Genomic DNA, 27,525 nt, shown 5'->3' on the forward strand with positions numbered 1-27,525 from the left:
GGGCCGAATGGTTTTGCAAAGCACTGTATATGGTGTCATAGCAGATTCATGCCGCATTAAGCCCCTGAACAATTTTTAATTTGTCAGTTTTACCCTGGAAACCCCCGTTTACAGACGTTGCGCAACCGCTTTTGTTTCAAGCAAGCCATAAAAAGAAGTAATCGTATTAATTATTCGAAATGTCTGTAATTTTTAATTTAAATCATTAATTGATGTCTAGTATTTAAAAAAAAAAAACTACTTAAAAAATATTCACTCATATTTGAAACTTTTAAACAAATTACGTTACAATGAAAAAATAAGCGTCTGTAAAAATCAACGGATACCTACCTCATAACTACCGCTTAACTGTAGTTTTTTCATTAGTGTCGCATTTCCCCCAATATTTTAGATGATAAATAATCGATCCAAACAAAGAAAAATTGAAGAAGAAAAAAAACATTTAAAAGGGTAAAAATATGAAAAGGAAAATCTCCACCACTCCTTGATGTCAGTGATTTCTGCATCACGACCCTTGTTATATTACCATGTTTTACCCATAAAATCCCTCAAAAATTTGGCTGTGGCCATTCACAGCTGTGTCTTGACACTTGGTGATGCGTGCTACATGGAGGTTTTGGATCAAAAAAAGGTAAGTACGCGATAATACCTCGTTAAAATCATTGCGTCTTTAATTATGGTCTCGCGTGCTCTCAGTTAGGGTTTTGCTGTTTAAAAAAAAAAAAAATTAAATGCCCTACTGTTAAAAAATGTTGTTCCCCCAGAAAATTGAGATTTTAAGCTTTCCGATGATATATCACACATGCATATTGGACTTTTTTGATTAATTTTGATAGTTGGCCTAATTTGGGGTCTCGGAGCGGATCTTGTCAAGATCAAGTCACCTGAGTGTTTTACGCCATATATAAATATACACTGTGTATCAGTCTCGCTGAATCTAAATTCTAAATAACATAAAATTGAAATATCGGATGCACTGTAATTGTTTTTGTTTTGTTGTTTATGTTGGTTTGTTTCAAATCTTTTGCTTCTGCTTTTAACATTAATCCCACTAGAGAAGTATTCTTTTTTTTTTTTTTTTTTTTTTTCAAGGAATCACTTTGAATCGCCTCTGGAAAACGTTTTCTATTGACAAACGTGTATTTTTGACGTTTGATAAGGAACAAATGAAAATACAAGTAGTTTTAACCTTTTCTAAGAAGAACTACATGTACCATGATGCCTTTTGGCCAAACGGCAAAGCTTCAGTGTGTGTCTGACTGTTGATTTTTTTATTGTCGTTATAAATATAAATTGAGTTCTATCAGTGAAACATCTTATCTTGAACGTTACATTGTAATTTAGCCCGTTTTATTTATTGAACTGGGCGGGTTTTACGGTTTGATTGGGCAGAAGACAATATTTCCGATCTGGCAACCCTGCTGTCTCTCCTATTTTGTGCTGTGCAGTGCTCGTGTTATATACTGCAACAGGGCAGAAGCTGCATTTTCACCTTGCATCTTATTTTATGCAATTATACAACCAGCGGACGGCAGAAGCATCTGGACTGAGATGGCTACGGATATAATCAAAGGTGTGGACCAAGTGTCTGTTGGTAAGCATGAAACGAAGTCTGAAAGCTAAGTATGTTAGCCCATTAGCTTCTATTGACATGTGTGAACTACCTCAGCAGTTGCATCAGTCACAGGCATGCTAGCAGTTAGCATGCTAGTAACAGCTGAAGTCTCATTCACTTTCATTTTGACTACATTGCGGTATATTAACAAGCTGCTGGAATGCCTAATATTTGTAGTAGAATTATGCAATGGACATGAAAAAATGACATAATTGTCGCAGAATGATGAAATGGAGCTGTCATATTGCCGCACAGACTCTTAACATAGACGTCACTGAATTACGTTCATTTATCACGACTTCATCGTTCATAAAAATCCTGGAAAATCAACATTTTCTGTTACTCTTGTTACAAACTATTGTGTTTTGTATGAAGAATAAGGGAATAGAAACTAATTACTGTGCATAGTGTATTAAATTCCGTTCGAGTCTGTTACTGACAGCCAATGACTTAAAAGATGTTTCTGGTGATAAAATTACTATATTCATGCTAAAAACATAAAGATATTATCCTTTAAAACTGATGCACCGACTTCTGGGCAACGTCTCAATACAAAATATTAGGTGCAACTTTTTTTGTTGAATACGGCGTTCCAACTAATAACTATCATAACACAAGCATTATCCTGTTTCAAAAGGTTGGTATCTTGTGCATGCTAATCACAGAAACATGATGACGTTATGTATGGAAATAGAATTAATGTTATTCTATAAAGCCCAGGGTCCAGGTATATTAAAAAAATGTCATGAGGCAAAAATGGCATGCAGATACCTATCAGGGAATGTGTGGTTTATTTTTGACTACGGTAAACCAAAAATTCTAATCAACATGAGGTGTTAGGTAGGTTAAGGTAGGTAAGAACGTTGAGAAACTAGTTCCAGTAATTATAAGCAGTTACATACTTTTAGTCATATCCTGGAGCGGTGGTCAGCAACCCGCGGTTCTAGAGCCACATATGGCTCTTGAGCGCTGCCCTAGTGGCTCCTTGGAGCTTTTTCAAAAATGTTTGAAAATTGAAACAGATAGGGGAGGGAAATATATTTTAGGTTTTAATATGGTCTCTGTAGGAGGACAGACATTCTAATTCATTAATATTGTAATGAAAAACTTGAGGCGGCATCATACAACAGAGTCGTCACATGGTGGGTCATTCTCTATAGGATGGACTGAAGGGAAAATAAACATTTATTCCATGAAGGCTCATTATGTATTTGTAGTCATTTTGATAGTAGGCTAATTTTGCCTTCATTAGCCCCCTTCACACATACCTGAACTCTGTTTAATTAGCAGGATTTAAACGGGTAGCCCTTGTGTGTGAGCAATTTCTCAGTTCGAGTGACACAGAGATGACACAGACATTTAACGGGCCGCGTCCTAGTATAATGTCCGGGACGCAATGTGTCAAAGCAGGCGTTTAATTCCCGGGTCACAGCGAGAAGGCTGATGACTTAAATATCATGGCTGTCTGCTCGTCATTTCCTCTTTCTTCACAGTAAGACGAAAAGCGGTAAACAAACATCGCAATTATCAACATGGCAACCTGGAAATAGCTAAATAGTAAGGGTGTAACGGTACATGTATTTGTATTGAACCGTTTTGGTACGTGGTGCTGTGTTTGGAACGGTGGCGTACCGAACGAGTTTCTGACGTAATGTAACCCTTACTCTTTGAGGCTGTGAGTCGATCGGATTACAGTTTCTTTGTGTAGATTGTATTTACTCAGTCTTCTCTACTATAATGAGGACCAACACTGTAGGACAGTATAACCCAGAAACGTCAATGGCGCGACAATGTGGCCGCCGCGAGAACGCAGTGAAACGCGGCCGTTTAAGTCAATCAGCCAGTGCACACCAGTCGCAGTACGGCCGCGTGTTAGACGCGACCCAGAAGCGGCTCAACACGACGCACGCAAAAGAAACGGCAGAGTTTATTATTTGACTCGAGACGCGACCCTCCTGCGTCAATAGTACTACCGGTAGCTAGGATCGGGCAGACCGGAAGTCACTCGTGTAAAAATACGATGGAGCCGGTCGATTTTCAAACTAATATACAATCGTAACCCACTTTTTGAGTCCATCAGGTCTCTCGAGTGGTAGATCGGTGCACAGTTGACTTGTCTTTGTTGATTTACTGCTTTCTTCTCCGCTATAATAATAACCAACACGGCCCCTGTGTTCAATACAAAACCCTCCTACCACAACAAAACTAGTAATAACTAATATTCACATAGGAACTAAAGATATACAATATAAATAAATACTACATCACATTTGTAAAATATAAACACATAATAAAATAAATAATAGCCCTTTTAAATGAAATAAATTGAAATGAGCTAAAACACCTATAATTAAATAATAAGAATTATACATAGATCCTGCTTACACAAATTTATTAATTTCTGTGTGGCGCTTTAACTTGAGAAAATCCACCAACAAAGCTTTTGAAAACCGTTCATAAGAAAGAAAAAAAAAGATTCATTGAGGCATTTCATTTGTAAAATACATGTTAAAATCTTTGTCATTGGGATTGCTTTTCTTTTTAGCACAGGACTTCTTTTTTCTTCTTTCTTTCAGAAAGAAAGCTGACCAATACGCGGGGTCTGAAAGGCAAATTGTTGTCGGGCTATTTTTAAATACCCGCTACTTTTTGAGCAGAATTCTAGCTTTGTATAGGCTAATGTTCCTATTGTTGAAAGCACAAAGGTGTGTAATAAACATCTAGCACATTTATATTTTGCATTTTGTTTTCTTACTGTACCGAAAATGAACCGAACCGTGACCTCAAAACCGAGGTACGTACCGAACCGAGATTTTTGTGTACCGTTACACCGTTACACCCCTACTAAATAGAACTGGAAACATAATGAAATTAAATTTCTACTTGATCATACAGGCGAGGAAGAGACAGTCCAACGTCCATCTTCAGAAATGCGTGGTTTATTTTGTTGCCGATGCCCACCAAAAATTACATAATGTCCTGGTTTTAAAATCCCGTCAGCCACCCTCCCCGCACAGAGAGCGTCGAGTCACCAACATGGGACAGTCTGAAAGTGTCTACCCCGGGTACTTTCAGGGACATCTCTCCATGTCTTAAAGGCATTGCATGGGTAAATCATAGGTCACCTTACACAGGAGTCTGAAAGGCTCTATTATAAGGCTTATAAAAGGCTTTTAATTTTTTGCGGCTCCAGACATTTTTTTATGGCTATTTCAACATTTTGGGTTGCTGACCTCTGTCCTAGCACAAACATTTTACGCCATTTAGTGGAATTGCAAGTTTAGCCATTGAGGATTTTTAAAGAGTAATTGTGATACTTGGAGTGGTTTAGGATTATTACCTCAGAACAAGACACCATTTTCATTTTGTTCAATGCGAAATCTGCTGGTTGATATTTGTAAAACCAACCATTTTAATTGCTACAACATATTCTTGTGCATTCATTATCAGATTATTTGCTGAGACCTCTTGCATTAAACCACTGTAATTGTGTAACTTAGGTGAAGTGTACGTGTCGGAGAAATGTGGCAATGACCAGGATGGAGATGGATCTGAGCAGAAACCCTTCAAGACGCCTCTCAAAGTAAGAACAGTGCAGTCTATGTTCAAGTAACAATTTTTGTAAGTATTGAGACTTAAATGTAAAAATAGTTAACCACTGATGATATTGACGTATGAGATGAACAAATCATTATTTCAATTCATAATGTCAAGATAATAAGATAAGATCAATAATGGGTTAATAATCGAATCGTAGCCTCTGAATCGTAATCGAATCGTTAGGTGCCCCAAGATTCCCAGCTCTATTATACATTCAAATTTTCAAAAGCCAAGGAAGCAAAAAGCATTCTGAACGTAGTCCTTGGGTGTCATTTTAAATTAGTGGAGAATCTGAAGTACCGTAATTTCCCGAATATAAGGCGCACCCGTCTATAATGCGCACCCCAAATATACTTGTAAAATCTGGGGAAAATTACTGTACTCGTTTATAACGCACACCCTAATTTTAGCACCAATAAATAGAAGAATACAAGAAAACAGCTCGTGTACAGATACAGAAATGTCATTTTACTGACTGATGAAACACAGCACAAGCATAGCACATTGGTAGTTCAAAACATTACCGTAAACTGACAATATTTACGGTAATAATATGATTTGACAACTTCTCCAACTTAACAGAATCTAGGAGAAAACAAAACAGATGTGACTTTTCTTTTAAAGGCTGCTGTATAACTTGCTCGTTTTATCATGATGAATAAATGTTTCTTCCATAGATTGATACGGTAAAATAAAAGTGGGGACTGATGTCGGAAAACGGAAAAAGCGCATCGCTGTGGACTGTAACAAGAGGAACTAATGTTATTTGGGTTTGAGTTTCCAGAGGGACAGATATACATGCCCTCCATAATTATTGGCACCCCTGATTGGTCTCATGTGACCAAAGGGGACCGTGTGTATTTTTGTGTGAGACCAAGATTGAGCTTTTTGGCAACAAACACTCTAAGTGGGTCTGGCGTGCCACGAAAGATGTGCATGCATGCTGAAAAGCATCTCGTACCCACGGTGAAGTATTGGGGTGGGTCAGTGATGCTGTGGGGCTGTTTCGCTGCCAAAGGCCCTGGGAACCTTGTTAGGGTGCATGGCATCATGAATGCTTTGAAATACCAGGACATTTTAAATCAAAATCTGTTGCCCTCTGCCCGAAAGCTGAAGATGGGTCGTCACTGGGTCTTTCAGCAAGACAATGACCCTAAACATATGGCCAAATCTACACAGAAATGGTTCACCAGACACAAAATCAAGCTCCTCCCATGGCCATCTCAGTCCCCAGACCTTGTTTTGTTGGCAAAAGGGGGTTGTACAAAGTATTAACACCAGGGGTGCTAATAATTGACACACATTATGTGATGTCAAATAATTTTTTCTTTATGTGGGACTTTTTCCCCACTGAATGAATGCACTTGTATTGAAGGTTGATTTTTGTCTTTTTTCCATTAAGGTCCCATATTATTTGAATAAAAAAAAATATTAGAAGCTAAAAAACACATCTTTTTCAGGGGTGCCAATAATTATGGAGGGCACTGTAGTTGACGGAAACAGGAACTCTGTGTTGTGTTACGTTTGTTATGGTCCAAGTTGCCGAGTTGCAATAAACGTTGACTCAAATGAGTTCAAGAAACTAAATTCTGTGCTTTATGAAGAGTGAAAAAAGAATTTAACATGGACAAAATCATTCGACCAATCAGTGTGGGATTACCGAAACAAATATTACTGAAACAAAATGGTGACGTCATGTACCGTATTGGTCGGCAACGGATCGCCGCATACGTTTTCTTCAACACAACATGGCCGTGCCAATTAAAAACAATCTGTCTTTAGATATATATACAGTGGGGAGAATAAGTATTTGATACACTGCCAATGGGAAAACCAATTGGCACTGTATCAAATACTTGTTCTCCCCACTGTATATATATATAATATATATGTTTCTGTCTTCATTCATGTACCCATTTATAATGCGCACCCATGATTTGACAAGTTGATTTTGGTAAAAAAAAAAAAAAAAAAGTGTGCGTTAAATTTCGGAAATTACGGTATATGCGATTGCCTCCAGAAACCTGAACATGACATGCTTTTATTTTGAAATGTTCACCAGAAGTACTGTACGTTTGCCAAACTCTAAGCTTTACACTCATTAAAAAGAAACAAAAACAAAATGCACTTCTCTTTCGTCACACATGTTGTATCAGTAATATTTTTTTTCTTTTGTTCGCATCGCTTGCAAATTCTTGAATCCAGTGAGTTTTCATCTTTGATGTGTCACCTTTTAACCGCAATTTTGCGTTGTGGAGAAGAATGTCAATGTTTTGTAGTAGACAAATTGGTTAGTACATTGTCTTGTTTCCATTAGCCTCAATGTAGCAATGCTAACGTTTTACAATATTTAATATAGAAGTGTACGGTGGCTGAGTGGTTAGCACATCTGCCTCACAGTTCTGAGATCAAGGGTTCAATCCCGGGCTTCGGCCTTCCTGTGTGGAGTTTGCATGTTCTCCCCGTGCCTGCGTGGGTACTCCGGTTTCCTCCCACATCCCAAAAACATGCATGGTAGGCTGATTGAACACTCTAAATTGTCCGTAGGTATGAGTGTGTGCGTGAATGGCTGTATGTCTCCATGTGCCCTGCGATTGGCTGGCAACCAGTTCAGGGTGTCCCCTGCCTACTGCCCATAGGTAGCTGGGATAGGCTCCAGCACCTCCGCGACCCTCGTGAGGAAAAGCGGCATGGAAAATGAATGAATGAATATAGAAGTATTTCCATATTTTGTATGTCTGAACTTCCACGCCGTGTTGATGGCCAATAAACATCTGTGAAAAACTAGTGGAGTCTCATGTGCTGATTACATGCACATGCACGCAACACACGGACATATGTATCCACGCACGCGCGTGGCGATAAAACGCTGCCGGGAAAATTACCGCCCTCATTTTTATTTACCGTGCGATAATTTGACTTATTGCGTATCGACAGGCTAACCAACAAGGGACTTTCTTTGATTAAAATTTCAACTCTGTGTATCCTTCTTGATTCAGCTCAAGCTGTGTGCAGACGCACTCTTCCGAGCTCCCACGAGCAACTTATCTCAACCGATAAGCTCTCAGGGCCAACTCAGGACCAGCAATCTCGACTCCCAGCATAGCTCCAAAGAATTTGAAATATGGAGACTTGGATGAAATAAAATCCTCCATACAGAAATTAGAGGTCTCCTTGACTGGCTAGATTCAAAGCCAGAATCAAGAAAATCAGAGGAGAAATCAAGAAGTCGGCAGAGAGCTCCAGTTAATGCGGGCTGAAAAAGAAGAAACTCAAGCAGGCGGTCGAGGAGAGAGATGTTCGCGTCAAAAGGCTGGAAATTTTGGCTGACGATCTCGACCAGTGCCGACGTGAAAATGAGCTCATCATTTCGGTATTACAACTGACGCCTAGCCCAGGTGATACAGTGGCGCAACTGGCAATCGCTAAGCTGAAAGAGAATGGAATAAACTTGGAACCGCTGGACATCCGTCGCTGCTTTCTGCTCCCGTCTGTGGGGAGAGGACCGGCGACGGTGCTCATGAAGCTGGCAGACCACAAGACCAAGACTGCCCTGCTTAACCGCCACCTGAAAGGGTCGAAGATTTATTTGAATGACAACTTGACTCGCCGAAATTGCAAGAAAAGCACTTCAACTCAAGAAAGCTGGGAAAATAGCCAACACCTGGGTCTCTGATTGCAGGATCCTTATCAAGATGCAAGATATGAAGATTAAAGCTATAAGGAGTCTTGAAGAGCTGACCCCACTTGAAAATTAATGATGACTTGATCTAGGGCTGGGCGATATGGCCTTAAGCACATATCGCGGTAGATTGAGCAGATTTACCTCGATAACGATAAATGACGATAAATTCGCCCAAGCGGACTGTTATATAATTTGAAAATCTGAATCAATGCATGAAATACAGATTAACCGTTTCTTGTTGATTTATTTACCAGCTTTCAATTTAATATGTTTAACAATCGTACATGCAGTCTAAACATTAAGCATACAAAAATTTATTGTAAACAATAAGAATTCAAGTATAAACATTTATAACAGCTTGTATGGCTTGAACAATGTACATTGTCAAAATCAATATGCCTGTGCAAACATGTCTTTGTAATACAAATGACTTCCAGCTTGAACAGTACACTTCAAAAAGACAATTTATTGTTAATGGCTGCTGTGACATATTTACTTAACACAAGTGTTTACTTCGAGGTTTGAGTTTTTTTTTCCCCAGTGCATTTTTTAATACATGCAAGCACACATGAACACCCACATAGACACACACACATTAAAGCTGCATTGATCTAATGACACAGAATTAAGCACATACAGAAAAATAGCTGGGGCCATTAAACAGTCATATTAAAATGTTCACTGTTGGATTGTACTTTATGCTGAATGCTTTACTATCACAACAGCCATCAGAAATCACACATAGACAGAGATACACAATAACGTGACATACTAATTGCTAGATGCAGTCCGTGCCCAATCCACTCATTAAGTTCAGCTGTTTCGCCAAGGTTAGAGCCGCTATCCAACTCCATCACGTTTATTTGTAGCGTTAGCCGCTAGCGTTAGCCACTAGTGTTAGCCTGTGGCTTGGCTACTAGTAGAAAGCATTGGAAGCAGGCCCGGAGTGGCCAATCGGGAGAACCGGGACAGTTCCCGGTGGGCCGGCCTGATGTTTGGGCCGGTCGTAATACACATTTTTAACGAAGCTTTCAGTTAAACTATTTACTAACGGCATCACGCAACCCCGCTTTGCGCGATAAATTGTGGCCCTTCTAGCATTCCGTAGTTTGAAATTCGATACCCCGCAACAGGTTCCCATTCTCCAATGCCGCCAGCTCTGCCTCTGGGAAAGAGTATCATGATATCATCCTGTTGACTTGATTCTGGAAAAACTTAATTTTGGGTTTTTTGGCCGAAATGGGGCCCGTTGAAGCAGCATGACGAGCGTGAACCCGTCTGGCTGTTGGCGCGACCCATTATCGTTGTTTTTGAGCATGTTTGGATAAAAGTACAGCGATAAACCGTAAATGAACATGCAGAATGAAATAATTTTAATGAGAGCACCACTAAAACTTCCACCATGGAGGCTCCAGGCACTATTTTTGGGCACAAAGACGGAGGATTGGGGTGAAATCCACGTTCTCAGGCAAAACATAAATTAGGCATTTTAACCCAAAACATTGCACTCTAAGGTGGACTGATGAGCGTGCCGTGAACTATCCTGAAATACACAGGTGTCTTAACTGTACAAGTGCATTGGGAGACAGCCGTTTTGGTGAGTTCAATTATTCTTTCAATCAATCATTCAATCTTTCACATTTAATTTACTGCGGTAATTTTTATGTCATGAATAAAATGAAAACACTCATAAGTAATGATATCTTACATTATTTTTTTTTATTTATTTAAACTATATACAGTATGCCCGCAAACTTTTGAATATCAAGTAAAAGTTGTTTTATTTTGGTAGATTAAACCAACAAAATTGAATCAGTCAATTTGCATCTACCGCAAACCAAAAAAAAATGGATATGATGAAAAGCTTCAGTTTTGTACAAGCTTGCCACATGTGGAATTCAAAACACCTGCAAAAGGTTCCTCATTCTTTAAAAAGTCAGTCTAATATAAGATAAAATTATAGCTAGTACCCCAAAAATAAAATGGTAACTTAACACAGAACCTGCGCTAGAGCCCTTGATCTCAGAACTGTCAGTAGACATGCTCTTCCTCCGTGCCTCCCTTTTTACAAGTTATTTGGGGAAAATTCATATTTGATTCATCTTTACAAGTGTAAAGGAAAACTCTTTTCTTGTTTCTAATGAGGCTTAAATTTGATGAACTCCTGTGCTAATAGGTGTATTTAAAAATTGAAATATATAATTTATGCATTTTAAAAAATCGCAAGTTTACTATTGACAGCATGCGATTAGTCGCGATTTTAAAAAAACTAATCGCTTGACAGCACGATTATTATTACAATATTTTAATAACGTAGTTAATGACATAAAGAGGGCCGGTCTGTGGCACGAAACTCCAGGGCTGAAAATGAGTCCCACTCCGGCCCTGATTGGAAGCATCCTCTTTGGAAATCGTGAGAACAAGAGAGGACAGCGGGTGAAAGCCTGTCTGGATGCCGCCAAGAGTCTATTTAATGTCGGGTGAAAGTTAGCCACTCTCCATCACGTTTGCTTGTAGCGTTAGCCGCTAGCGTTAGCCACAGGGCTCTTGTTTGTTTGGCTTCCTGATAACCACGTGACTCCATACGTAAGCACACTTTCTGCTTTCTTAAAGGGGAATGAACATTGCCGAACAACACAGAGTCAAAGCGGGATGAAAAGACTATATTTTCTTGTTTTATTAAATTACCGAATTTACCGTCATGGTCAAAATTACTTCGGTCATCGTGAACAATTTTGGTGCCGGTAAATTTTCGGTTTACCGCCCTGCTCTAACTTGATCCGGACTACAACTTCTACAATAGCATATTGGATAACTGTAAATACTACACAGCGGGCCAGTATAACAACTCTGTGGATGTGGACAGTAGGCTGAAACTTATCAACTGCAGGAGTCACTACAAGAATTTTGAACACATTAAGGATTATCTACTAAAGATAACAAAGGCTCTGGCTTTAATTGGCACGGATATAACATGTCACAAATGAATCGGGCATCTAAAGGGGGAGGGGGTGTTGCCTTGTTTGTTAATGAAAATTTTAAGTTTGAAATCCTACATGACATGTCAATTAGGATTGACAATCTCTTGGAATGTATTACAATTGAGCTCCTTATCCCCAATTGTAAAAACATAATTATCTGCTGTGTCTACCGAGCTCCTGATTCAAATGTCCAGCTTACGGAGTATATGGAAAAGATACTGTTTAAAACAAATAATAAGCATGTCTTTTGTTGTGGAGACATTAATCTTGTGATAAAATATGTACAACATGTTGTTTGATTTTTTTCCCTCATACATTCATGTCTGATGAAACTGGTACAGTGATCTTTGTGTGCGGCAATTGTTGCCACCATGTACACCTTAGGAATGTACCCTTTAAAGAGACTCGTAAGAAAAGCATTTTGAGTCGCTACTCACACCAGCTGTGATAACACATAACATTTTTGCCACACACATAGCCACAACAAAATGTTCCCACAACAAATAGATGCTACAATGGCAGGGACAATGACAAAGCCATAACCTTGTACGCCCGGACCACTAATATATGTAAACCCAGATTGTTGATTGTGTTATTGTAGAGTTTGTGGCCATGTGATGTATGTAAATGTACCATGTCTGATTGTGCGTCTTTAGCTGTATGGGGGGACGGGAAAATGATAAGCTTATGCTTCCTACCGTCTGCATTTGTCTTTTTTCTTCGGTTCTTTCTTCCTTCGGGCAAATCATATCACAATGATTGTCAATGATACCGATGATGATGACAATAAATATTTCATTCATTCATTCATCCTTTTAATAAAAAGAGATTTGTTGAGTATTTTTATTGTCAGTCATGCTAACAAAAATATTGCATTTAATGTTATATTTTCACCCAGATAATGACAATTGTGTTTTTTGTTGTTCGTCACAGGCTCTGCTCTTCATCGGCAAAGAACCATTCCCTACAATCTACGTAGATTCGCAGAAGGAGGAGGAGGTAGTGAGAATTTTTGAGAGGGGGACACATCTTTATCATTGCTTTCACACATTTATTCTTCTTGTACATAGAGAAAATGAGTAATTCACTTTTATTTGTAATCATTTTTCTGTAATGTACACACGACTTGACATTTACATTTCTGGCACATTTTAAAAATACACAAGAATTGAACCTATTGCGAGTTTTTGTAATACCATATTTGTTTCTGTCAGCGTTGGGCGGTGATCTCCAAGACACAGATGAAGAATGCAAAGAAAGCTTTCAACCGTGAACAGGCCAAGACTGACTCCAAAGAAAAGAAGGAGGTGGGTGCCTTTTTTAAACCCTTCGGATCTGCTGCAATACTTATATTTTGTAGTTTTCCCCATTAAACTAACTTATGTATTTTTGGTCCATGTTTGTTGTAAAGGCAGAAGACAATGAGAGAAGAGAGAAAAACTTAGAAGAAGCCAAGAAAATAATTGTTCAAAAGGACCCCAGTTTGCCTGATCCAGAAACGGTTTGTCTTTTTTCATTCATGTTATTCGTTCTAAAATTCCTAAGTGTTTTCTTTAAAGATGATAAATTAGCAACAATCTTAATAGCAGAGTAAGACTCTTTTGGCGGCGTATATGCATGGTACCCGCGGGCTATTAAAAGTATTAAAAAAGCAATGACTTTAGTTTTCCATTATTAAAGGTATTAAAAGTATTAAATAGGCTGTTGTAAGTCTAGAATTTTTTCACCGTGGTCTTAATTTTCAAGAACATCTCAGTGCAACCTAAATTATATCCGTGATGAAGTTTTTTTTTTTTTTTTAAATCCATAACAAAGATGACGCACAGAATTTTTACGATGCACTGCACTACAAATCGAAATGCAACTTGTGCGTGCCAAACCACCACAACTGGCAAAACTGAGAATCCATCCACCTCTGCATCGGGAATGCGTCCGTTTGTCGGTGGAACGAAAACCCTGCAGTCAGAAGTATTATGGATTCTGAACACCAAAACAGACCACCATTCATATACTTCAAATGAGTCCATTGGTTATCTGTTTTGGATATTACGTCATTTTTGGTCGGCATCGGCTGTCACAATGTTGGTCATATTGCGTTTTGTTCCAGAGGGAGCGTTCCCGATGTCGTAACTGTCTTTTGTAACGAATTTTCAGTTGGCAGAAAAAAAACCGCACATTTTCTTAATGTTTAAATAGTCTACTTATTTTTATGATAATTATAAATGCATTTACACAATGAAATAACGCTGGAAGAGTTTGTTAAACATAATGTTGGTCAAATCGTGTTTTTTTTCCGGCGGGAGCATTCCCGACTTCGTAACTGCAGCCAATTTAAGCTCATCAAGACTTTAAGATAGAGGTAAAATCGGGCCTAAAAAATCCAGCCCGACCCGAACTGGTCCGCGGATATTAAAGCCCGACCCGCGTTTTGTGAGATAACATTTGTGACTATGTCTGCATAAAAGCCTGTCTTTTATAACGAATTCTCAGTTGGCAGAAAAAAAACGCACATTTTCTTAATGTTTAAATAGACTACATATTTTAATGATAATTATAAATTTATTTACACAAGAAATGACGCTGGAAAAGTTTGTTAAATATAAATAAACAGATGCGGTTTTGCGGACTCACAGAGGGGAAGATAAAAAGGGCGTACAGGCACGCTCTGACTCTGCAGTGACCATACGGCGCCTTCTTTTTTTTATCCAAATTATTTATTTTATAACAAGTATTCCTTAGTTTATCATTCATACATCGTTAATATATAGTTATTTCAAAAAGTTAGCGAGAAAGAACCCTGGCCTGGCCCGACGTAATAATTGACATTTTAATTTTGGTCATGTTTTCAGTTTATTGTAGCTGTTTCCAGCTTGCTATGCTTAAAATTGCGATGTTTGTTTACCGCTTTTCCTCTTACGTCGAAGAGGGCGGAAGTTACATCGGCCGCCGCTATGATATTTAAGTCATCAGCCATCTGCTGTGACCCGGGAATTTAACGCCTGCTTTCACGCACACTGCTTCCCATGTCAATCGACACGGGAAATTGTTTTCACACACAACTCGTGCACAGTTAAGTCCCGCGATATTCCCGTTGTTTTGGTGTATGTGATAGGGGCTCAAGTTACATCCAGATATTTTAGGTTGCAGTTTATGGGTCATGCGAAGGCAGTGGACCTGTTTAAACATTTCGGTTTGCCTTTCGAATCAATGTGAATTTCGCTGTTTTAACTCAAGAGTTAGCCATGTTCACTGGGGTCTTGGCAGGTGCACTAGCGGCTAGCCTGTTACAGAAGATGGCTGGTCTGAGTCCTGTCCTCCTCCTCTTTTTGTCCATAATTATTGTGTGCGTGTCTGTGTTTAAAAAAATTCTGACAGACTTTATAATGTTACTTTAAATATGTTTTAATTGAATCTTCAATATATGTGCATTCTTTTGTCAAACACACTTAGTAATTGAGGTTAAATTTGATGTTCAGTGCTTTATTTATTTAATATGATTCAATATGATCTAAATAATGGGTGCGAGAAAAGTATTAGTTTTCAGTTAAAATGGCATTAAAAAGGTCTTAAAAGTCTTGAATTTAGATTGATCAATCCTGGGGGGACCCTGATATATCCCCTTCAACTTTATATAGGTTTCCTTTTGCAGGACTAATTTGGTTTGCGTTTTACAGGTAAAAATCCATCAACTCGAAACAAAGAGAGGTCAGAGAGTCAAAGTGTTTGGATGGGTTCATCGTCTTAGGAGACAAGGTGATGAAACTTTTGTTTTCAAATATTCACTGCTTTGGAACTTGTTTTTTGCAGCCCATTTAACAGTTATCTTAGTCTTAAGTATTTTTGTCCAAAAGACTATTAGTCTTTATTTGAGTCATTTCAAAATGTGTTTGTCTAGTTTTGGACAATGAAAACGCAGCCAAATTTTGTGTAAATTTAGTTTAAAATTACTCAAATTGTTTTCGTCTATGAACATTTCACAGGTTTCCAACAATTTAAATGAACATTGAAAGACAAGCGCATCATTGTAGAGTCTACAAAGGCATCACCATATTCGTGATGATAATGCACACCCAGCAGGAAAACAGTACATTATTTTCAATTAATTAAACCCACTTGGACACAACAAACTGAAGGTAAAAACAAAAGTTGTCCAAGAGTTTTAGAAACGCTCGCCACGCTAAACGCTAATGCAAATGCTATGCTAACGCTAAAAGTTACATTTAGTGTGTGATGATCACTCAGCACAGTCCTTTAAAGGCTAAAGCAACGTGGCAACAAATTTTAATAATACAAATGTTGAAGCGTAGGCTACACAGAAAACGTTTGATGAATGTTTGAAAACGGTGGTGTTATTGTGTTGAACTGGAAAGAGCTGACCAATCTAGTGCTGCAACGATTAATCAAAACCCAAGTAATTCGATTAGGAAAAAGCTTTAAATCAAATTTAGCTTCTTCAAGGATTCGTTTAATTACAGTGGCGTTGTAATGGTATGTTTTAAAAGTGTTTGCATTTAGTTTTACTGATTTTGGTGGATACACTGCCCTCTAGTGACAACAATGAATATGACGTAACTCATTCAACATGGCTGATTCCTGCTGCTCCCTGTTAAGACCAACATAAGTTTTTGTTTGAGCTCATTCATAATTTAGTTTGTAGGTATATTTAGCAGTTTTTTGGGGGAATATGTGCTTGAACGATTTGTAAGAGCTTTGTAAAAAAAAAAAAAAAAAAAAAAACTTAGAATTTTATAGCATTTAAGCTAGTGGACTTTTGCTATGAAGGTTAGCCAATTGTTCTTTTGCTGTACTTAGATTATTTTTTTTATACTGTTTGAGGCAAAGCTCAGTTATTTTAATTTATTCTTAAATGAATTTATTGCTCTTGTGAAATGAAAGTGCAGTTGTGCAGAATTTGAAGAAACACTCTTTGTTTTGTATTTGCATTTAATGCTCTTTTGAAAGTGCAATCTTAGCAAGCCTTTGTTATATATCTCTTAAAATTGATTCTGTATCACATTAAATGTTCCTAATCTGATTACCCGATTATTCTAACAAACTAATTAATAGACTAATCAAATAATAATGGATAGCTTCAGCTCTAGACCAATCGCAGTCCTTGACGTTCACATCACCATGCATTGATGTGACACAGTCAGGAGTTTTTGTAGGCGCACGTCAGGTTACGGCGTAGGGTCGTAAATAGGGCCTGCGTTAACGGCGTAGATTAATCAAATATTAATCGATCGTTGCAGCCCTAGACCAATCGCAGTCCTTGACGTTCACATCACCATACATTGATGTGACGCATAGTCAGGAGTTTTTGTAGTCTCAGGTCAGGCTACAGAGTAGGGTCTTAAATAGGGTCTGCGTTAACGGCGTAGATCCGCCGCCGCAACGCAGAAGCATAAATCAGCCATAAGTGTGTGTGGGTGTGTAGAGTGGGGGGATCAGCATGTTATATGAGTGACACGACCAAACACTGCTACGATGCAGGCTAACACACATACGCTAAGAAAATGTCACGTATTGTGAACTTATGACAGAAACTATGGCGCAATTTTATCTCGTTCTCGTCTGGTCAAACGAAAACTGGCATTCGTCTCGTTTTGTTCCAGTCTCCCAAGAGACGTTTTTAGCTCGTCACGTCATTGTCATGAAAAATATTGCTGCTTCGTAAAAAGTTTATTTGTTCGAATTGAATTTTGTCTGTCGACAGGGAAAAATTTGATGTTCATTGTGCTGAGAGATGGAACCGGTTTCCTGCAGTGTGTCCTTTCTGATAAATTGGTAACAAATACTTACACTACCTTTTTGGCGGATATTATTTTAGCATGAACAACCACAAGGCACAATTTGTTGATCTTGTTCTTGTCTGCAGTGCCAGTGCTATAATGGCTTAATGTTGTCAACGGAAAGCAGTGTTGCTCTTTATGGCGTTGTGACTCCAGTTCCTGCTGGTAAACAGGTAAATATGCCAGTTTATGATTCACACAAGCAGCAAAACATACTTCCATATTTCGCTGTAAAAGCTATTGTAGGGGCATTTAGTATGTAAATTAGCAGAATTTTGTTGGTAAAATTCTAGTAAAATCCTTGGTCATTTAAACATTTTCACATTTCCTTTCCTAGGCACCAGGAGGCCACGAGCTACACTGCGACTTCTGGGAACTGATCGGCCTTGCGCCAGCTGGCGGGGCTGACAACCTCCTGAACGAAGAGTCTGATGTGGATGTCCAGCTTAACAACAGGCACATGATGATCAGAGGAGAGAATGTGTCCAAGGTCCTCAGAGTCCGATCTCTGGTAACGCAGTGCTTCAGGGACCACTTCTTCAGCCGAGGTTACCATGAGGTGAAGCAGACCATCCAACAAATCATATTAGTTTAACAGCACTATCTGGTAAAGCAGGAATAGGTTGTGCACACATGACCAATTTGAAAATTTGCCTAATAAAGCTGAGGCGGTGATTTTAATAAGCCATGCATTTAATATAGGCTGCCTTCGAATTTTGCGATGTCTACTTTCTGTGCAGGTTTTTCCTCCTACTTTGGTGCAGACTCAGGTGGAGGGCGGCTCCACACTGTTTAACCTCAACTACTTTGGCGAGCAGGCTTATTTGACTCAGTCATCACAGCTTTACCTGGAGACATGCATACCTGCGTTAGGCGATAGCTTCTGCATTGCTCAGTCCTACCGAGCTGAGCAGTCTCGCACCCGCAGACACCTTTCAGAGTGAGCATGCCATTCTATTCTCTCGCTATGTAAAACATATGAAATTCTGCAGTGGTTGACAATATAAATTGCCTGGTGGCCAGGACGTACTTTTAAAACCACCAGAATGCTCCAACCACCTGCCTGGTGGAGCTAGTAAAAATAATGTGTTGATTAAAAACAAAACTAAATAAAAACATGCAGACAAATACAGTGAAGAAAATAAGTATTTGAACACCGTGCTATTTTTGCAAGTTGCCCCACTTGTAAATGATGGAGGGGTCAGAAGTTTTCATCATAGGTGCATGTCTACTGTGAGAAAGCTAATCTGCAAAGAAAAATTCACAAATCACATTGTATGATTTTTTTTAAATGATTTGTTTGTGTGATACAGCAGCAAATATATATATATTTAAACACCTGAGAAAACCAAAGTTAATTTTTGGTACAGTTTCTTTGTTTGCTATTACAGAGGTCAAACTTTTCCTGTAGTTTTTCATCAGTTTACACACTGGTATAGGTCTGGTGACCGGCGAGGCAATGCTAGAACCTTATTACAGGCATGAAAATCTCTCACCTTTCGGCAAAATTCACCGTTTTGAAGTCATAAAGGGCGACCTACGTGAATTGCGTAGATCCGAGGAGAAATTCTTTTTGGGAGGGGTGGGGGTCGGGAGGTTTTATTTAATAATTATTATTATTATCATCATGTGATTAACTTAGTACGTAAACTGAGCACTTAAGAACACAGTCAGCAAATCCTTCTAGATGCTTCGCTGACGAGAACCAATCATCGGCCCAAGCTGCGTTCCATTATTCCAAACGCGCGCATTCCTTACTGTACATGGAGTGCTCGGAGAGCCTTTGGTTGCATTGCAAAGCTGCGAAAACAAAAAGCAGGCCTTATCCACACCGGGGCAGACCAGAGCGCAGCATACACACTTGCCTGTATTTGCCAGCAGATTGAATTTGGTGAGTAATGGTTTCAATCGTTTTCACATTTTGCGATATAAAAAAGTTACTGCCATTCGTTGCAGCTTGCGTTGAACACTGCCAGAGCTAGCCAAATCTCCCATGAAAAAAAATAGCTCCCGTTAAATTGGCGTCAAGCTTGTGTATTTAGCGGTAATATAAATGAAGAAACACACTGTTGAGTCAAATTAAGCAGCATGCTCTCGAATGAAGGGGGCGCCTCACATCGCTCCCGTCGTCCGCCGGAGACGCGTTATTTTCGGCTTGGATTTGAGCTGACGGCCGGTGTCGGCACAACACCGGCCTGCGATCGGTGGGAATGAGTCCTGCTTCTTAAAGCTTTTCAGAAATACAGGGATCCCTCGTTTTTCGCGGTTAATGGGGACCAGACCCCCCGCAATAAGTGAAAACTGCGAAGTAGCGCGCCCCCCCCCATTTTTTTGTGCGTGTTCAATGCATTTATTCAGATTTTACATTGGAAAAAAGATACATATATATGACATGTTTTTTCACTTTTTTCACCAAAGTATCATTTATAAATGGTTTTCAAGCACTTCAAAATGTAAGAATTATGATAAGTTTTAAACATGTTACTGCCCCACCGAATTATTTTTAAACAAGAATAAAGTAGTAAGAAAATGCTTGGCTTCATTAAATGCTTCATAGTGAGTCTACTCAAACCCTCTCAGGCTTTGGTAAACGGGGATTGACACGTGTGCAAAGTTTTTCTTTTTATATATATTTTTTTGTTTGAAGCAACTTATTTGATTGAATAATAAAGACACAAATGTCCTAGCCAAAATGTGGCCCAAACGCAAAACAACATTACTTCAATGGAAAAATTTGTTTCAATCAAGAAAAATAGTTTTCAAATGCTTTTTTTGTCTCAAATTTATTTTTGCAATTAAAAACAATTTTTTTTATTGAAGTGACTTTTTGGGGATTAAAAGTATATACTGTATTTTGATTGAAGCAACTTTGTTTTTGATAGAAGTAACTTTGTTTTTTGATTGAATAATAAAAACACAAATCTACCTCCATCGTTATTGCGAGAGAAAGAAATTAAGAAAGCTTTAAAACTAAAAGCCACCGGGGAGTCTGTTTTTTTTGTTGTTTTTTTAATATTTATATTTCATTACATAGACATGCGCCGTAGGGAAGGGAGATTGAGGGATAAAAAAAGGAGTTAGATGAGGCTGCTAAAGGCAGTGGATACCTCATCAGCTGGGTGAATAGCAGACCTGGTAAGAACAAGTTTGCAAGGATAGTCGGGTATTAAATACAATTATAAACACAATTACAATGTTATTTTTCTATAAGATTTTTATGTCATTGCTTTATTAATCATTAGGTGCTAGAGTTGTTAAGTATGGTTAATAATGAAATAATAGTTTTAAGAAAACTGTGCTGTTGGTGGCTCAGTGACCATCTGATGTGGTTTGTTCTCAGATGAACAAGTTGAGGAAGGAAGTTTTGATGCAGAGGTTGAAGGACGAAAAGAGGCAGACTGACTGAGTCACAGCCAGAAAGTGTTGATGACAGTTTTGATTTCTATTCACTGTTGCCCCCTCCCAATTAAAGTATGTCACAGTCGCAGCCAATTATTATCTAAAGCTGGTTAAAATTGAAGTTATGTTGTTTTAAGGTGTATTAAATACTTGTTAATGTGCCCCTTTTGATCTACGAGCACCCGCCCCTCCACCGGTCTCTGCATGGCCCTGCTGAAACACATGTTGGGTCAACAGAGCTCAATATTTTGTTGGGGTGTACAGTGTACTGGAACATATTTCCTCCACACCCTTCTCACCTTTTTAACTCCTGACCCATTTCCATGCCTGTTGTTATGCTTCTTAAGGAGCCACTCCTTGGTTTTCCTGGCTGTGTGCTTCGGGTCATTGTCATGTTGGAAGACCCAGGCACGATCTATCTTCAATTCTCTGACAGAAGGAAGGAGGTTGTTCCCCAAAATCTCACAATACAGGGCCCTAGTCATCCTCTCTTTAATACAGTGCACTCGTCCTGTACCATGAGCAGAAAAACATCCCAAAGCATGATGCTACCACCCCAATGCTTCACAGTAGGGATGGTGTTCCTGAGATAGTACTTATCATTCTTCTTCCTCCAAACACCTTTAGTGGAATTATGACCAAAAAGTTCTATTTTACTCTCATCTGACCACAAAACTTTCTTTCCATGACTCGCCTGCATCATCCAGATGGTCATAGGCAAACTTAAGACGGGCCTTGACATGTGCTGGGTTAAGCAGGGGAACCTTCCGTGCCACGCATGATTTCAAACCATGACGTCTTAGTGTATTACCAACAGTAACCTGAGAAACGGTGGTCCCAGCTCTTTTCAGGTAATTGAACAACTCCTGTCGTATAGTTCTGGCCTGATTCCTCACCTTTCTTAGGATCTTTGAGGCCCCACGAGGCGATATCTTACATGGGGCTCCACTCTGATTGAGAATGACCGTCATATTTAGCTTCTTCCTTCTTCTTCTTTTCTAATGATTGCTCCAACAGTGGACCTTTTTTCACCAGGCTGCTTGGCAATTGCTCCGTAGCCTTTTCCTAGCCTTGTCTTTTGTGGAGGTGAACAATTTTGTCTCCGGTGTCTTTGGACAGCTCTTTGGGCTTAACCATATTACAAGCTTGAGTCTTACTGATTGTATGGGGTGGACAAGTGTCTTTATGCTGCTATCGACCTCAAACAAGTGCATCTGATTCAGCCTAATACATGGAGTGGAGGTGGACTTTTAATAGGCGGACTAACAGGTCTTTCAGGGTCAGACTTCTAGCTGATAGGTGTTCAAATACTTGTTTGCAGCTGTATCACACAAATAAATTGTTACAAAAAATCATGCACTGTGATTTCTGGATTTTTCTTTTTCGATTATCTCTCCCACAGTGGACATGCACCTACGATGAAAATTCCAGACTCCTCCATGATTTCTAAGTGGGAGAGCTTGCAAAATAGCAGGGCGTTCAAATACTTATTTTCTTCTCACTGTAAATTAGAGAAAAGTTCACCAGTATAAAACCTATGGTATGAACATAATGTGATCATCCATCCGTGTGACTACAGAGAAAATAATACCGTGAGAATGACGGTCTCGCTTGAAAATTGTCAGCCATAATTGCCTTAGTAATGTCTTTGATTCTAAATTGTTGCCACAACAACCGAGGTAGACTTCCAGAGGATGGTAAGGGGAAGACAAAACAGCTTTTCCCAGGAACGGGGCTCTCCCGCAGGCCCGCCTCCCCCTAGAGCTTGTGTGTGTTTGGTTCCCGAAAACATTAAAATACAGTTTGTGTAAGTGGTCAGTGGAGTCGATTTGGGTTTTATCATGTATACTGGAGTGATTATGGAATTGGAATAGGATTATGTGCACTAGATTCATGTTTCTGGACCTTTTTGCTGCCCTTTTCATTAAATCTACCTTAAAAAGATTAATGTTATTCAAGCAAATTGTTCTTTTTCCTGATTATTGGGATCAATCACTGACTCGTTGACTTGGGCCAGTGGTTTTGATAGTGGGGCCAGTTAATTTCAAAAGCCACTGGCTAATTTTCTACCCCTGTTGTGTCAAGTTCAATTATTACTAAGTATCACTGAAATAAACCCATAAGCAAGGCCAGAAAACAACATGCACATTTTCTAATTATGCAATATTTGTTTTCCGCTATGTTCTAAATTAAAGGGCTTCTTGTAACTTAAGCAAAACTGCATACGTGACATCACGTTACAAAATGCCATTTTTTTAACGTCATCATTGTTTTCTGTGCAGGTACACTCACGTTGAAGCTGAATGTCCTTTCATTACCTTTGACGACTTGCTCAACAGACTGGAGGACTTAGTGTGTGATGTTGTTGATCGAGTATTAAAATCCCCTGCTGGGCAACTACTCTATGACATCAACCCGGTATCAAGCAAGATAACCACGTTTTCTGATGTTGTTTTTTGTATTCCAAGTTTAATTTTATCTTCTGATGAATTTGTGCTCATATTTTTCAGGGCTTCAAACCCCCTAAAAGGCCTTTCAAGAGGATGAACTACACTGATGCCATTGCGTGGCTCAAAGAACATGACATTAAGAAGGATGATGGCACCTACTATGAGTTTGGAGAGGTACGCATGACACGGACATTATGATTTTAATGTATTTGCTGTAATGGTATCAGAAATGGTAAGGGAAGTCAGGACACCTTTATGTAATATGTTAGGGTAGATAGTGAATTTTAGCAGCAGCTTGATTTATTAGCAATTCTCAATATTATTTTTTTTCCCCCATCTAATTTAATTTAACTTGATACTGGAATAGATTGCACTCTGCAATCTCCACTGTCATAGGACTGGACTTGCCCTCACCATCTGGCCCATTAGCACTGGTGTCGACGAATAACTGATGATTTTTATGATTTTTTTTTTTCATGAAGCTCTGCTATCAACTTCAACATACAGTAGGTCCATGTCACCAAAGTAATACTAATATTTTACTCGAGGCTTCCGCTTGAGTGCAAAACAGCAGTTAGGTGAGTTTTCCAGCATATAATGGTACATATTATAGTTTGACTTTGGCGAATGCCAAGCCATGAATACGCCGGGATTCATATATGAACTATATGATAAATTGTACCGTATTGTGACAAATATATTTTTCAGGAATTGTGTGTCTTTTCCTTAACTTTGAGCATGTTATCTTTAAGCGCCCCTTCATTTGTCTGTCCAGGACATCCCCGAGGCTCCTGAGAGGTTGATGACAGACACCATCAATGAAACCATTCTGCTTTGTCGTTTCCCAGCTGAGATCAAATCATTCTACATGCAGCGCTGCCCTGAGGACAGGCGGCTGACAGAATCTGTAGGTACCAGTTTTTGGTTGCGCTGGCTTCAATTCAATTCAAAACTTAAAGTGCCAATGACAGCAAAAAGCATTTTTATTTCATATTTCACGCTGTATTTTATGCTCCTGAATGAAATGGACCGCTTGAAGGTGTGTGGAAGCGATCGATTTATATATTCAATTATTTGAATCCCGCGCCATGAAAATGAATAACTTCCTCTATTGAAGAGGACTGCGAATGTAACGTCACCTGGGCCAGCATCTCACAATACAGCAATGCTTTTTAGCATGCAGATGGACTGCGGATTCAGGGGGGTGATCGGTGAACACATTCGACAACACTGCCGCTGTGTGACATGATCCGGCGGTAGTTTTGTGTGATTTTTTTCGCTTCCAAAGGTGAGAATAAGACTGTGAAATGCTGCTCGGTTCGAGTTAGCATGTCGGCTAGCTGTCACGCGTCCTGGTTTGTTTACGCTCTCCGAAGCAGGGGCAGGGTAATGACAAAAGCCAGACTAACTCCAGTGGCATAAAACATCGTTTGGGAGGTGCAAGAAGTCGACCGTTTTGACGATTGTGGAGTAATTTTGCCATGTCGTACTGAATAAATACATTTTAAATATTTCACATTCCCTTTAGCTGTTATTAGTCATGACCATACCATTTATTTATCAATTGGGGAAAAAAATACATGGATGAAAAAAATATCCTGTAAAAATACTAGAGTAGAGAGATTGAAACAATGACATTTTGCTGCTCTCTTCGTGACATTTTCCTCGTGCTGAATAATTCCCCCTTAATGGGCTGAATTTTAAATCAGATTAAATCGTGACACTGCCGAGGTCATCCTTCAGCTGGGGACGCTAGAGCGCTCTAATGACAGGTGTCGCTAAACGGCAGACTAAAAGACTAATTTCTCGTCATCTGCGCTTTGCCAAATTGTTGCATATAGTCGAATCGTCTCAAAATATGATTCTAATTCACATAATTATGCTATTTAAGATTTTTTTTTGCTGTGTCATGCACTCTTAAGTGCTGAACACTTCCAAATCCCAAAAATTCTCTAATTGATTCAACATCTAAATTGTGACATTTACGCTCTTTCTAGCTATGAAAAAAATTCCTCACCCGTGATGCTATGTGAACGCAGAATATGAACGATGGGTCCTTAACTTCATCTAAAATTTAGAGACAGAAAGTTACAGATAACTCAATACAATATCTCCATTAAAATTGAAAATCTTCTTACCTTGTGACAAAAGATGCAGAAAACTTATTCCCTTGACATGTCCTCCTCCTGCAGGTTGATGTTTTGATGCCAAATGTGGGTGAGATTGTTGGAGGATCAATGCGTATCTGGGACGCTGAGGAGCTGCTTGAGGGTTACAAGAGAGAGGGCATCGACCCAACCCCATACTACTGGTACAATGATCAGGTAACTAACCACTCTGAGGCCCTTTTTCCTTCTATTCCTAAAATAGAATTTTTACAACTCAAGCGCATTATGAAACTCTTTGTTATTCAGAGGAAGTATGGCACGTGTCCTCACGGTGGTTACGGCCTTGGTCTTGAGCGTTTCCTCACCTGGCTACTGAACAGACACCACATAAGAGACGTCTGCCTTTACCCAAGATTCATCCAGCGTTGCCGGCCCTAAACATACACATTCAAGTGAAACACTCACCGCAAGCCTCGCCTGTGGAGCCATCATGCCACCTACATATGGAATCAAACAGCAGAATTATAGATTTGTTCAATTTTTTCCATCTTAGATGTTGCAATTTATGACCCCATCAGCCAACCTTGTGATTGTCCCCTCGTTATTGCACCCACTTCAGCCTAATCATGTCCGCTTGTGCCCTCTTCTACAAACACATTTCCTGTAATTGTGAAGTACTTATTATGCTTTCACGCCTTAAATACAGTCTTTCTGGCTTTGATCAAAGGTTAGCAAATTCTCTAGTACGGTTAGTACAGGGACAACATGGCTCAGTGTTTTTGTTAATATTTTTGCAATTGATGTTCCCATTTCTCTTGTTTAAATTTCCAAAGAGCATTCAATGTCGACAGTTTCCTGTCTGCGAATGTTTACTAAATCAAATGTCTGGCATCACAAGAACATTGTTAGAGAAGACTAGAAAATACACATGCACACAGGTCATGATGATGCTGATAGTGTGCGTCTATAATTGGATAAAGTTTGAATTCACTACATTATCACTGACAATGAACATTTAACTAGTGTTGCAGGGAAATGGAAAAAACTAGCCTCGGCTGCTACTGTAGGATTAGATAATAGCGGTTATGTACGCGTCATCAAATGTTGGTTCTATTTTTTTTTTCTATATGATCAGAGGTAATTGAAATCAACAGCACTTCAATAAAATGATGCAAACAAATGACTTGTATAATTTTTTTAGAGGATGAGGTCAGTATTGTTTACGTTGACACAAAAATGTGTGTTAAATGACAACTTCAGCCTTCCATGCAATGTTATTCTAATATTGCTTTCGGTGGTGTTTGAGAACCAATGTTACATATTGTGATTTCCATTACTAAATTATGCTCGAATGCACCTTTTATCAGCCCTCAACATTAAAGTCTATACTTGGTATACTGGAGGCCCTTTGCTGAAGACATTTCGCAATTAAATTTTGTTGAGGATTCTGTTAAAGCTGCAGAAAGGAATTCAATCCCACATTAATTCCCAGTCATCAAAAATGGAATGTAAGTATAAGTTCGTTTACCCCAATGGACTTGGCTAAACTAAACTAAAAAAAAACTTTTATGACCATGTCCAACGGTTTCAGTGCTCTTTGCGCAACTTGCAGTTCTCTATTTTGGAAATGAATGGCAAAATTCACAACTGGTGTTTCATCATAAATTGAGCAATGCATCTCCTATTTTAGCAGTTGTCTTCATCATTCCGTTGGCATCATGAAACAAAGACGTTCCCTAAAAATGGCCCTGAGTTTTGATTGATTGATCCCATTATGCATATACAAGAGTACAAACAAAACATAATATTCGAAAAGGAGGAAGAAGTAAAAAAATAAAAAATTATATGAATCCTACCCTTTTGTCCGCTACATAATCATCAGCATGAATCAGACA

The 27,525-nt window shown here is 39.0% G+C and overlaps 1 protein-coding gene across 2 annotated transcripts; it reads left to right on the forward strand.

The window, feature by feature from the left end:
- Window positions 1–1,221: 1,221 nt before the first annotated feature.
- nars1 (asparaginyl-tRNA synthetase 1) lies at window positions 1,222–26,814 on the forward strand. 2 transcript variants are annotated; one of them, XM_057818433.1, is made up of 15 exons: window positions 1,222–1,594; window positions 5,116–5,198; window positions 12,815–12,880; window positions 13,096–13,188; window positions 13,293–13,382; window positions 15,556–15,634; window positions 17,598–17,668; window positions 17,760–17,846; window positions 18,011–18,232; window positions 18,414–18,613; window positions 23,355–23,490; window positions 23,583–23,696; window positions 24,298–24,429; window positions 25,715–25,846; window positions 25,937–26,814. In XM_057818433.1, the coding sequence occupies exons 1-15, from the start codon at window positions 1,552–1,554 to the stop codon at window positions 26,066–26,068; spliced, it is 1,680 nt and encodes a 559-aa protein (XP_057674416.1). In that variant the 5' UTR covers window positions 1,222–1,551; the 3' UTR covers window positions 26,069–26,814. The 2 variants fall into 2 exon arrangements, with proteins under 2 accessions (XP_057674416.1, XP_057674417.1); XM_057818434.1 differs by having other exon boundaries at window positions 1,222–1,573.
- Window positions 26,815–27,525: the final 711 nt, after the last annotated feature.

Source organism: Corythoichthys intestinalis, chromosome 17 (genome assembly GCF_030265065.1).
Source record: "Corythoichthys intestinalis isolate RoL2023-P3 chromosome 17, ASM3026506v1, whole genome shotgun sequence".
In the NCBI taxonomy this organism is placed as follows: domain Eukaryota; kingdom Metazoa; phylum Chordata; class Actinopteri; order Syngnathiformes; family Syngnathidae; genus Corythoichthys; species Corythoichthys intestinalis.